The 12607-nt window shown below is 41.9% G+C and overlaps 4 protein-coding genes across 4 annotated transcripts; 1 reads left to right on the top strand and 3 right to left on the bottom strand.

Annotated features, from left to right (window-relative positions):
• Nucleotides 1-4324: 4324 nt before the first annotated feature.
• Nucleotides 4325-6454, bottom strand: J4E78_011005 (uncharacterized protein; the record flags this gene model as incomplete). Its single annotated transcript, XM_049371579.1, has 1 exon — nt 4325-6454. The coding sequence occupies one exon, from the start codon at nt 6452-6454 to the stop codon at nt 4325-4327; it is 2130 nt and encodes a 709-aa protein (XP_049216720.1).
• Nucleotides 6455-6854: 400 nt separating this feature from the next.
• On the bottom strand, nt 6855-8064 carry J4E78_011004 (uncharacterized protein; the record flags this gene model as incomplete). The annotated part of the gene is made up of 2 exons (XM_049371578.1): nt 6855-7413; nt 7463-8064. The coding sequence occupies 2 exons, from the start codon at nt 8062-8064 to the stop codon at nt 6855-6857; spliced, it is 1161 nt and encodes a 386-aa protein (XP_049216719.1).
• Nucleotides 8065-8832: 768 nt separating this feature from the next.
• On the top strand, nt 8833-9910 carry J4E78_011003 (uncharacterized protein; the record flags this gene model as incomplete). Its single annotated transcript, XM_049371577.1, has 2 exons — nt 8833-8938; nt 9276-9910. 2 exons carry the CDS (start codon nt 8833-8835, stop codon nt 9908-9910), a joined length of 741 nt encoding a protein of 246 aa, XP_049216718.1.
• A 140-nt stretch (nt 9911-10050) lies between these two features.
• On the bottom strand, nt 10051-12025 carry J4E78_011002 (uncharacterized protein; the record flags this gene model as incomplete). The annotated part of the gene is made up of 5 exons (XM_049371576.1): nt 10051-10242; nt 10299-10726; nt 10781-10901; nt 10962-11764; nt 11818-12025. 5 exons carry the CDS (start codon nt 12023-12025, stop codon nt 10051-10053), a joined length of 1752 nt encoding a protein of 583 aa, XP_049216717.1.
• Between the last annotated feature and the right edge of the window lie 582 nt (nt 12026-12607).

Here is a 12607-nt window from a genome sequence, read left to right as displayed (position 1 = left end):
AGTTATAAAAACTACTTATATTTTCTTATTATTTAGTTATTATAAACTGCAGCTTAAGAGAGTGTGTAAAGATTATAATAACTTAGTTATTATTATCTTTTTATTATTATTAAGCTTTGTTAAGATTACACTTATTATTATTTCTTAATAAATTAGAAAAATTTCTAGTAAATCTAATTGCTTACGTAATAAAGATTTTAGTAGCTAGTTTTAATCTACTATACTAGAAGATTCTAAAACACTTCTATCTATCTTAGCTTAGTTAATATTAGAGTTATTATATAATTTTATAACTCTTATCTTCTTATCTCTCTTTTTATAATTACTAAAAGATCTAGTAATAAACTAATTATTAGTCTATACAATACAATATATAGACTAATATAATTAGTACTAGTCTAGATTATAAATCTAGAAGATAAGAAGAATTTAGCAGACTTAAATTATAAATCTAAAAATTAATAGAAATTAAGTAGATTTAATTATAAATTCTTATCTTTAGACAGAAATAGGTAGATATTTACGTAATTATTCTAGTAGCTATTTTCTATAAAAGAAATAGCAATTCTTTATAGTTATTCTTTACCTAGTAATAATATTATTATCTTTTACCTACTATCTACTCTACAATTAATTATTATAATCTTTATTAGTTATACTATTTATTATAGTATTTAACTACTTTGTTCTAACAAAGCTATATTCTATTATTAGAGAATAGTTCTTGTTACCTATCTATTCTTTACAAAATATAGTTTAAAAGTTATAGCTATTATATTAATATTTCTAGAAAATTTAATTAGTAAGTTCTAGTAGTAGTTTTCTATTACTCTATAGTGTATTATTACTTAATACCTCTATCTATTCTAAGTTATACTATTAACTAAAAAGTTATTTAAAATAGTATAAATTTAGTCTATAAGCTAGTAATAATTTTATACTTATAGTAATATATTTATTATTATTATTTATTAGTAAACTAATAATTCTATTATATAAGCTAGTTTAAAAGAAGTAAAGTCTATTACTTATATATAGAAATATATATTTTTAAAAAAGTTAGAATTCTATATTTAGAAGTATAGGTAATAGATAGACTAAGAGTTAGGTTTTTAGCGCTACTATCTCTAGCGTAATTATAGTTTTTAAAATTTAGAGTAGTAAAATAACTATTTTATAAATACTAATATCTATTTAGATTCTAGTAGAGAGAATTATAATAAAATATTATTTTCTTAATACCTTATAACTAACTAAGCTATAGATTATAAAGTAATAAAATACTAAAATCTTAGCTTATAGAATTCTTATTTCTATTCTTCTTTATATTTTATAGCTTATAGTAAATTAGAAATTAAAAAACTTATTAAAGATATAAATAGTAGCTTAAATCTAATACTAGTTCTAAAATAAGCTCTTAATTATAATTTTACTCTATTATACGTTTTTCTAGTATTACTAGATTTAGAGCTAATTTTATTTCTAGTTATATTTTCTTACTTAATCTTAATTAAGCTTTATTATTATTATAATATTAATTACTCTTTCTTTTAATATATTACTACCTCTATAAGTTTTTTTAAGATTATTATTCTAGAAGCTATTATAAAAACTACTATAAACTACTCTATTTTAGCTATACTAAAAGCTATAATAAGTACTTTATAGCGCTATATTACTATTACTTTAGAGCTATATACTAGGCTTATTAATATTTTTATTATCTTTATTTTTATTATTTTTATTATTTCTTTTACTTTTATTATATATATAACTAGTATAAGAGTTTAGAGTTTTCTTTCTTATAGCCTTACTTTTTAGAAGCTTACTAGTAAGATATATAAGCTCTTTAGTTTTTATAATATTAGTTTCTTACTTATAATAAGAAAATAGTAATACTAGTTTATTATAAGACTTACTTATACTAAGCTTAAAATTACTTATACTATTTTTATTTATAACTATAAAAGTATAGTAAAGCTAAAGATAATACTACTACTAATTTTAGCTATTAAAAAAACTTTATATTAGTAATATAATATTTTAGTAAAAATACTTTATAAAAGTTCTAAAATATAAAATAATAGAAATAAAGTATTTATAGCTTATCTTTTATAAAAAGATACTATTTACTAACTAGTAGCTATAATATACTACTTTAAGTTTTATTAATATCTAAAGAAATAATAAATATATTATAGTTATTAATAATAAAATACTATAAAGCTTATAACTACTAGTATTTATATTACTACTATATTATATAGTTTTTAATTACTACTTAAGCTTAGAAGCTATATAAATAAGTATAGTATTAGTTAGAAGTTTTTATAGTAATAGTAATATACTTAAAGTTTATTAAAATCTACTAATAGTTCTAAAATAAATATCTAAGTATTTTTTAATATGTTTTAGTTAAATAAACTCTATAAGTTTAGGTATAAGGTACTACTTAGTGCCTTAAGCCTAATTTAGTATTATCTTTATAGTAAAATAACGTTAATAGATATTAAAAAATATTAAAAGACTTTAAGCTAGTCTCTTTTAGAACTACTAAATAATTTTAAATATTAATTTAGTATATATTACTATAGTAATATAGTTATTTTAGACTTATTCTATACTTACCTATATAACTTTCTTTATACTATAACTATAAATAACTAGAAATAATATAATATATAGTAATAGATATAACGCTAATAGAACTAGCTATATTTCTTCTTTATTAACTATAACTATAACTTTATCTTTATCTCTAGCTAATAATATTAATATAATAACTACTTAGAGCTTATTTCTTAGAAGATATTTCTACTATAAAAGACGTCTATTATAGCTAATATCTACTTAACTATCTTAGCACTTAAGAGACTATTTATAAATACTTTTTCTTTTTTATTTTATTCTCTTTTAGTCTTATTAAGTATTAGATTTAAAGTCTTATACTATAGGTTTATAGCTTTATTTAAAAGATTAGATAGAGCTAAATCTAAATCTATAGCTTACTTTACTCTATATATAAAGAAGTAAGTATAAATATTAAAAATAACTAATAATAATAATAATAATAATAATAGCTTAGTAGCTAGAATAGTAGTAAGAGAATAAGTACTAGTCTAGTTTAGGTAAATAAAGTCTTTAGTTTTACTAAAAAACTTATATATATTAATAACTAGTTTCTTAAAATTAAAGCTAGTAGAAAGAATAATAGAAAGTCTTACTTTAAGTGTATATATTTATAATATAGTATTAATAAAAGCTATAATAGAGGCTATAATAGAAGCTATAATAAAAGCTTTAATAGTATTAGTAGAGTAGACCTTAAATATTAAATAGATAAATTTCTATATAATAGCTACTAAAATACCTTTTAGAATAGCTATCTAGATAGACTCTAAGCTACTTATAGAAGCTTTAGTAAGTAATAGTAATATAGTTATATAAAAAGTAATTAATATAGTAATAATAAAGTAACTTAGTAAAGCTTCTTAGTAAGTAAAATAAAGTAAAGTAAAGTAACTAGTAAGAAATTAGTTTTATTCTTATAAGTGCTAAGAAAACTTATAAATTATTTAACTAGCGTAGCGTTTAGTATTAGAATTAAGCTACTTATATCTTTAATATATTTTTAGATTTCTATAAGTAACTTATAGAATAAAAAAAGCTTACTTTTACTAAAAAAGATTTTAGTATATATATTCTAACTATAAAGCTTTAAAATATATTACTTTATTAGTAATAAGTATATATAAGTAGATTATAATTCTTTTATAAAGTTCTTTTATAAAGTATTTAGTATTATAATTCTTTTATAAAGTATTTAGTATTAAAATAGCTACTTTATAAGCTTAAAAAATTTAAAAGCTTTAACTATTTTAAAAGTAGTAGTACTAAAGCTCTAAGCTTTAGCTTACTTAATACTATACTTTTAAAAGTAAGTAAAAAATTTAGTTATAAATTTTTTAGAGTACTAGTAATAGTTCTTACTTTTTTAAAATTAGTAGCTCTTTAAGCTATAAGTATTATTACTTAAGATTTAGATTTCTACTTAATAATAATAAGCTACTACTAAATTATTATTAATATTATCTTTATTATTTAAATAGAAACTAGCTTAAAGTCTTTTAATATCTTTTATTATCTTTTACTTTATAAAGATAACTTTAAATTAGACTTAAGGTACTAATCTAAGTTATATAAAGATAAAACTCTCTTATTTAGTAGTCTTCTATATAAGTTTCTTATATAATCTAGAGATCTTGTTTAGGTAGTTTACGTAGTACACTACTTAATCTCTAGCTACTTGTGCTTTGAAATCTGCCTAGATTATGTAGCAGAACGGGTACGAGCCGTTAATTGCAACACTACCGCTCGAGTTGTTGCTATCCCGCAGGTGCCTTTCCTCCCACTCGCGTAGCTCCGTCTCTTCATCAAGCGGTTTGCTCGGCGTAGGCGACACTGCAGGAATTTCCTGGACTTGTTCCAGCCATGCCACAACTGAATCTAACATAGTAAAGTCCATAACGGAAACCACGCTATCACGGCGACACAACGCCTCATCGTCTGCATCGTTGCCGTCGTCTCCCCCAGAAGCACCAGTCTCTTCTTCTCCATCCTCGCCCTCAGCGTCGTCGTCTTCTTCGGCCGAAGCGATTGGTGACACGAGCTCATCCTCAACTTCAACCTCAACAACATCCCAAACCCTATCATCATCCCTCGTCCACGCCTCAGTCCCATTCAACGGACTAAATGGCGTTTCACCATATTCTTTCATGCAATCGATCGTAGCCAGCTTAATCGAAAGCTTCACGCCAGGTTCGCTACGTACGGGTGGAACACTTGGTATCTCGCCGCTGGGCCATAGCTTTGGTAATGCTGCGGCGAAGGTCTGCCAGGCACGTTGTTTCCCATTCGCAGCCCACTTGTGTCGATAGTGGGCGAGGGTTCCGGATAGGCCGTCGCGGTAGATTTGGTGCTCGACGAGTGCGATGGTCTCGGTGATGCTTGTTGGATTCGAGAATGGTGGAGAGGGTGGAAGGTCAACGGATGTTTTGCGGACGCGCACCAACTGCGTTCTAGTAAGCCGACCATTCCTCGAATCTTCCCCTCCGGTCTCGTTCTCTTCCATGCGCATAGCACCCTTGTCTGTCCACGCGTGAGGATTCCACCCTGGATTCACCACCGTAGGATCATCCCACCCCCCCTCCCTCGCCCAGAAGTAATAATGCGGTACATCGCACCCGGGAAACCTAACAAAGAACAAGTTGCCCAAGCTTTTCTTGCCCACACCATCTCGAACCGCCTCACCGTACCCCAAATAAGCAGGCACATAGCACATAGCCAACGGCCGATACTGCGACGCCTCATACACCTCCGCCGTCATCCTCGCCTTATTCCTCTGCCGTTGCGCGTGGCGTGCAGCGCGATCACTAGGATCGCCATTGCCTTTCCCTTTGACGCGCAGCAACTTTCTGTTTTCAAGATACCACTTATTGTATGTGTCGGCTAGCACTTTCGTTTCGTTTCGAGAGCCGAGGTGGAAGTACATGTGTCCATTACAGCCCTGAATGAGCGTGCGTTGAGCCCAATCCGTACCTCTTTCGATAACGGCTTTGCGGAGTGGACCGAGGAGATGGCCATTACGCGCTGCGGATCGAACCAAGGGGTTGAGGATGGGTACGAAATCGGGAGCGACGCCTGGTGGGTACTTCGCTCCTGGCAATATGAGCTTTTGCTTGCTATACATTGTTGTAATCTTCAGAGGTGCATAAGGAACGGGACAGGGCAAGGGCAGCGGACACCATCTTTTGTAATCCCAACCTCCAGGTTTATGTGATGGCATGGTTTGGTTGGGCCATTCGAAAAGGCGAAGTCTGCATCCAGGCTCGTAGATCTGGTTTACTGATGCAGCACTTGACTCTGAAGAACTGCTATCCCAGGATTCCTCACTGAGCGCCTCACCGAATCTCTCGCGATTGTACTCATCTCCCTCGTCTTCGTCGTCTTCCAAGTCGGCATCACTCACAGTGTCATCACTGACGCTTTCGTCGCGCTCTCTCCTCTCCTCTTTCTCTCTTCTTTTCTTTTGCTTAGCAATGAGCTGTGCCTTCTTCTCTGCAGCCTTTCTCTCCTCTTCCTTCTTTGCCTCCTCCAGCTTCCTTTGCCGTGCAATACGGGCGTCTTGTTCAGCACGCTTTTTATTCTCGTCGTCGTGCTTCAAGGCCCAAGCCATCTCTACCTTCTTCATATCCTTGCGGTAGATACTGCGCTCCTTTGCTGTTTCGACTAGCTCTTTGTAGTTCAAGTTGTCGTAGACGGAGTCGGTCTTGTTCTCATCGCGTACTTTGTGCGTACCACCACGTCTGTGTGATGAGCCTTGGTGAGTCTCATACGGCTCTGCAGAGCCGTGGTACGGTCGCGGGTTACGCCTCTTGGCACTGCCTTTTGGCATCGTGGTGGCGGTTGGGTAGTGTTCAGTGAAATGTTTGTAAATGGGTAAATGCTAGTATTCCAGAAAGCGAGCATTGGCTACTAGAAGCGCATACAGTGTGAGATGAATGCGGAAGTGATGCTCGAGACATTGCTACAAAAACAACTTCAAGAGATCACGTGTATGGGCCACACAAGTGTCTTTAACGAGTCACTGGTCAAAGACATGCGAGAGGTCTGCTTTGTGAACGTGACTTGGCTTTGTCTCTGTAAGCATCACCAAGCGTGGTGTCGAGTCGTTCAAAACATGTCACAATGCGCTGCACAGCTCGATTATACATTCGAAACAATTCATTGGTAGGGTTTAGGGTATCTCACTACGGTACGTTAACTTACAAGCATTCAAGTTGATGGGAAGATGCTTACAGTTCCGACTTCTCGCCATCCTGCTTCCGCTTCTCTGCCTTGAAGTCGAAAAAGCCCTCTAGCTCCATCCACTCTGCAGTGAAGGCCATGACCAGCTTCGTCCAGTCCTCGACTGTATCCATATCCAAGTGCTCTCCGTCGTCTTCAATCGTGTGCCATACATGCGGGAAGGGCGTCGGGATCATGTGCAGAATCTCGACGCCGCGGGCCATGAACGGAACGTGATCGTCCTGCACGAAGCCGCCCATGAACTGATCATTTCCTTTGTTCGCGTCGGGCAGAAACGGACGTTCGTCGCGAGGCTTCTTGTTCTCGCGCTTTGCCATCTTCGACTCGTGGTTTGGGGACGACTTCATTAAGCCTAGCTTCCGCAGGCGAGCCTCAGCAGTCGCCATGTGCTTATATGCCCAATGTGTCGTCTTGAAGTATGAGGGGACTTTTGGACCCTTGGAGCCCAGAAGGTCAAGTAGCAGGAATAGGTCGATCGAATCGAGCGGGGTGCGGTATATCGACGATGCGACATGGAACGTCGACTCCCAGTCTTCAGCGAGGGCTCTGATATGCGTCAGTAGGTGATCGCCAAGAAAGATAAGGTAAACCATACCGCGCGCCGTAGAGACTGTCGCTGTCGGTCCAGCTCTTGAACGCCTCCTCGCCGTCCAGCAGGAGTATCTGCACGCCCTTGTGCTCCACGTCGAAGTCGTCGGGGTCGGCCGCCGCCCATTTCTTCGTCAGCGCCGCATCAATGCTGCGCGCTATATGCAGGATCATGGCGCATGGGGCCGCGCTGTCTGTCGCCCCAATGAAGCCAGTCGGCGTGTACTTGCTGTCATAGTGGGCCACGAGAGCCAATCTCGAGACGTCGCCCTCGGAGCTACCCGGCGGATCGCGTGTCGCAATGATGTTCACGAAAGGGACCTCCTTGCCCTTGCTCACGGGCGTCGTCGACGTCGAGTTGTGCATTTCCAGCCTCCATTCCGGTAATTGCGACTTGAAGAAGTCTAGGAAATGTTGGCGTACGGCGACATTGCCTTCGGTTCCAGAGACTCTGGGTACCAGGATTGGCGCCAGCAAAGAGCCTTTCTTTATGTCGAAGTCATCGCCCGGTCCCGGCAGGTGCTTGAGTGTGTGGTCGCTGAGGCCCTGGTAGGCGTATCCGAGGGACAAGAAGGAAACGAGCGACAGCAGCGCAAATGCGAACAACATGCTCTCGACTGATCACATGAAGCGCACGCAACGACGTTAAAACACTGCAACAGATAGCTTACAACCGAGAAAGGAGCATGACGGCGCCGGTCGTTGAGTGGGCCGCTTGTCGCTGGTCGAGGGAACCGTGGCATCTCTCCGCACACGAGCTTGACCCGCTTCGGCTAGAGTTGCCGCGGCAAGCCGCTCATCCCACGTGACACCGTGACATCTCAACAAGCACCATCGCAGCCCGTCCACGCCCTTACACGTCCGTCCAGCTTCATTGCTGAGTAAGCCTCCTGCTAAGTCCGACATCCAGCGGCCAAACCTCGCGGTCGCGCAGCGAAGGAATCCAGCGCATCGAGGCCTAACGAAGCCCACACACGTGTGCAATTTTCTTCACGGCCGTTGACTGCGCAGGTGCAGACAGCATGCAGCCACGGCTTCTCGCCTTTGTGGCCGCTTTTCGAAGCACTGCACCCACACTTAGAGGCACACGACCAGTCGCTCAATCTCGCCTCAATGGGCACATATGCCGGAGTTGCCAACGAAAATTCACCACAATACGCAGAGATCCCACATTACCATTACAAAGGGGAAAGAAGCCCAAGTCGGCACCCGAACCAGTCGGAAAAGAGAACGAGAAGAGTAGGTAATGGCTCGAACGTAGTCGGACGACGAACAAGAAGCAGTCATCGTTAACGAAGATGTCCAGTGTATGCGTCAAGACTACTGATCTACGATGCGGGCGACGCACGAACGACGTGGATATCCTTTTGGAAAGCAATGGCCTTGTTGCAATTCGGCACAACTCTCGTCTTCGGTGTACCTCCATTGTGGAACAACGAGAATCAACCTGATGAGAGAGTACGGAAGATGCAGGCCATAACCGGTAAGTGAACTTTGTTAATGCCTGGTGAACTTTCACGACCCGAATCTCTTCATTTACACCACTTTCCTTGCCAAATGCACCGAACCATTTCCCCTCTCTCGTCACATCGATGCGCTCTAAATCTGGCCTCATCATACGTGGGCATATTTCTTTCACGCCCCTTATCTGTCCGACCCGTCTTGGGCACGTCCGAATCAGCACTCATCACGTGGTGGCGGCATCATGTTCCCTTACATACCCCTTCAACCACAACCTTGCCTCAGAACCAAAGCAAACAAACGCCACACGTTTTCTGTATTCATCCAGTTGGTGTTGCAAGAAATCTAACAACCCCCAGTCGGCATCCTCGGCACCATCCCCACCCTAACCCTCGCCTACCTAACCGCCCCCTTCGTCCACCAAGTCTTCCTCCAAATTCCCACCACCGCCAACTACGCGCGCCGCTCCCGGCCCGAACTCCTCCGTTTCGCCAGGTCCCTCCGCCAAAACACCGCCGCCACCGCAAACACAAAGCTCGAATTCGTTACTCTGCGAATCTTCCCCTTCCGCAAACACACCACCGCTTTCCTGCACGAGCTCCGCGCTTTGCCGCCAAAGAAACTGCGTTTAGCCAACATCGAGTTACCGAAGAGCGAAGCGTGGGTTAAGAGGCAGAGGGAAAAGGGTATTTTCAAGCGCATGCTGGAAGTTATGAGTGAACCGCGGTTCAAATTCTACGTTAAAGAAGGGCGGTTGTACACGATGAAGACGGGTGTGCCGGGCGTGTGGGAAGAGGTGGCGATGAGGATCCAGGAGCAGACTGTTGAGGAAGCGGAGAGGGAGAGATTAGAGCGGGAGAATGGAAAGCGGGGTGTTGGGTCGAGGAAGGAGGCACCGAAGAGACCGGTTGTCACGACTGTTGCGAGGCGTGGTGGGGGTGAGGCCAAGGTCGCGAGGCAAACTATGAGGAGGAGAGATTTCATGTCAGAGTGAATATTCGCTTTGAGGCTTGCGATCCAATATATCAAGATAGAACGATTTGCTAAGCGAAAGAGTATATACAAGTCGTCCGTTCCCGATAGCCCCTTACCCAGACTAGTTTACTCAAGTCAACAGGTCTACTGAAGCAGGAATTATGCCTGCTCGAGAACCTCTGGCTTCTCCTTCTCCATGCTGCCTTTGTGGAAGTCGGCGACGCCATCGTCATGCACGAGGCCAGAGCGCGCGAGAAGGTCGGTAAGTCCGACTTCGCGGTGAACCTCGGCCCAGCGCTCTTTCTCGCGCTCTGCGGTACCGGCGGAGCCAAAGAGGGAGTCCATTTCTTCCTGAAATAGTCGTTAACAAACAGCACGCATGCAGATGGTCGAGTGAGAAAACTTACGAGAGAAACACCCTTAGTCTCCGGGAAGAAGAAGAAAATAAACGCAGCGCCCATAGCGGTGAATATACCGAAGAAGATGTAGGTGCCATAACGAAGATGCGTAAGCATATCCGGGGTGACTTGACCGACAATGAAGTTGTTCATCCAGTTAGACGAAGCACCGAGCGCGATACCGTATGGTCGGTTAGACATGGGCCAGATCTCCGCAATGACGATCCAAGCACATGGACCCCATGAGTAGCCGAAGAAGATGACGAAGAGCCACACGAAGACACAGGCAGCCCAGCCAGCACCCTGGTGGCTGGCCCAGCTGTCCTCGTAGCTGGCAGAGATACCGGCGATGATGAAGTGGCAGGCTGCCATGCCGATGGCACCGCTGACGAGTACGGGCTTACGACCCAGTTTGTCGACGTACATGACCGCAGGGACTGTAAATTCGTTAGTGCGAGGAAGTCATGTGGTATCTCATGGTGAGAACTTACTTGTTGCGAGGAACATGACAATACCAACAACGCCTGTGGCGAGAAGGTTGATCGAGTTGCCCGATAGACCAAGGTCTTGGAAGATGCTCGGAGCATAGTACAGAATAGCGTTGATACCCGTCTAAGCGTTGGTTTACCAGTCAGTACACATCTGTTATGCGATTCGCACGTAGTCACTTACCCATTGTTGGAAGAACATGGTGAGCGTGGAGATCAGGACTCGCTTAAACATGCCCCTAGTGGTGAAGAGACTGCCAATAGCGACGAATTGCAGCTTGAAGACCGACAACGCGCTCATGTCCTGGAGATGGGGGAAGCGCTCAGCCAAAGACTTCTTCTCGAAGAGACTTTGCGCGCGGATCTCGGCGTACTCAAGCTCGATGAGTTCGTGCTCCTGGGGGAGGCTACGAAGATTGGCGAGCACACGGCGCGCCTCTGCCTCACGGCCGTGATGGACGAGCCAACGGGGAGAGAAAGGCATGAAGATCATACCAGCACCGAGAAGCACAGCGGGGGCCAGTTGCAGAGCGAGAGGGAGAAGCCAAGCAGCCTCCTTCTGTCCGTCTCTGCCGGTGCCACCGATGTAGTTGGTGCCGTAGTCGATCCAGAAACTGATCATGATACCCAGGGTAATGCTTAGTTGCTGAAGACCCACAAGCGCACCTCGGACTTCGGGAGGTGCGATCTCGGCGTTGTACATGGGGACAATCATGGACAAGGCTCCGACACCCATACCGGTAACGAAACGGCCACCGAGAATAGCATTGTGGCCTTGACCGGCGGAAGCAGTGCATTGAACGACGACACCGACCATGAAGACTGCGACGCTGACGAGAATGGCGTATTTACGGGAGAGGATCTCAGCGATGAATCCAGAGTACATTGTTCCGAACCATGCACCGAGTTCGAGGATTGATACGAGCCAGCCCTGCTTGGACGAGTTCCATTCAAGTGTTTCTTGATTCTCGATGTAGTCGCCCATGTCTGAGCATCTGTAAGTGACTTGCCTGCGGTTGTAGTGGTGAAACGTTACTTACGTTCCTTGAAGGAGGGCATGGTCAGAACACCAGAGAAGACACCCTGGTTGTAACCATACAACAGTCCACCCAGGCAGGCAAAGCATGCGATACCAAACACTCTCGCGTTTTTGACCAGGGCCATGGGTCCCGATGCACCTGCGAGCGCTTGACGGCGAGCCAGAGCGGCCACCTCAAAGTCGCCGGCACCACCACCGACTGGAGCCATGATAACGATTCGAGTGCGTTCGTACGTGAAAGATCGAAGTAAAGATCGTCAAAGAATGGGCAAGGCACAAAAGTGCAGGGTTAGTCAGTAAGCTCTTCGCGAAGCCCTTGACAGTTGAATCCCAAGATCAGGGAAGACATGGGGAATGGAGTCCTACATATGCATTTCCATTTCGCTCGGGCGGCCACCCAAGTCAGCATACCATTGTCTCGGGTAACGGGCCTACACGCTGAGTGGTTGATGCTGCGAAGCTTTCCCATGGCGGATAAAGAGACGGTTAAGCTCCATGGCACCAACGCTTATTTCGGGCTGCGGCAGCGATTCAAGCATTGGTGGCTGTCCTGGCATTGGCGCTTCATTGCTTGTAACGTCCCGCGAGGAAGCAGGCTAGAAGCCACTGACGGCTGGGCGCACTATTGACAAGAGTCGCGGAGGGTGGAGGCGACGCGGGGAGAACGCGTTTGGGCGCACAGATGCTGAGCAATCACGGCTGAATCGACCGTTTTGTGAGATTGTTACGTGTTGGAGCTGGCACGAGACCGACCGCCTTTTTAACCTGATGCCTCTGTCTTGCGATGGCCT

Source organism: Alternaria triticimaculans (assembly GCF_023758025.1).
Source record: "Alternaria triticimaculans strain BMP 0046 chromosome Unknown scaffold_49, whole genome shotgun sequence".
NCBI lineage: Eukaryota > Fungi > Ascomycota > Dothideomycetes > Pleosporales > Pleosporaceae > Alternaria > Alternaria triticimaculans.
This window is presented reverse-complemented; position numbering and strand designations above follow the sequence as displayed.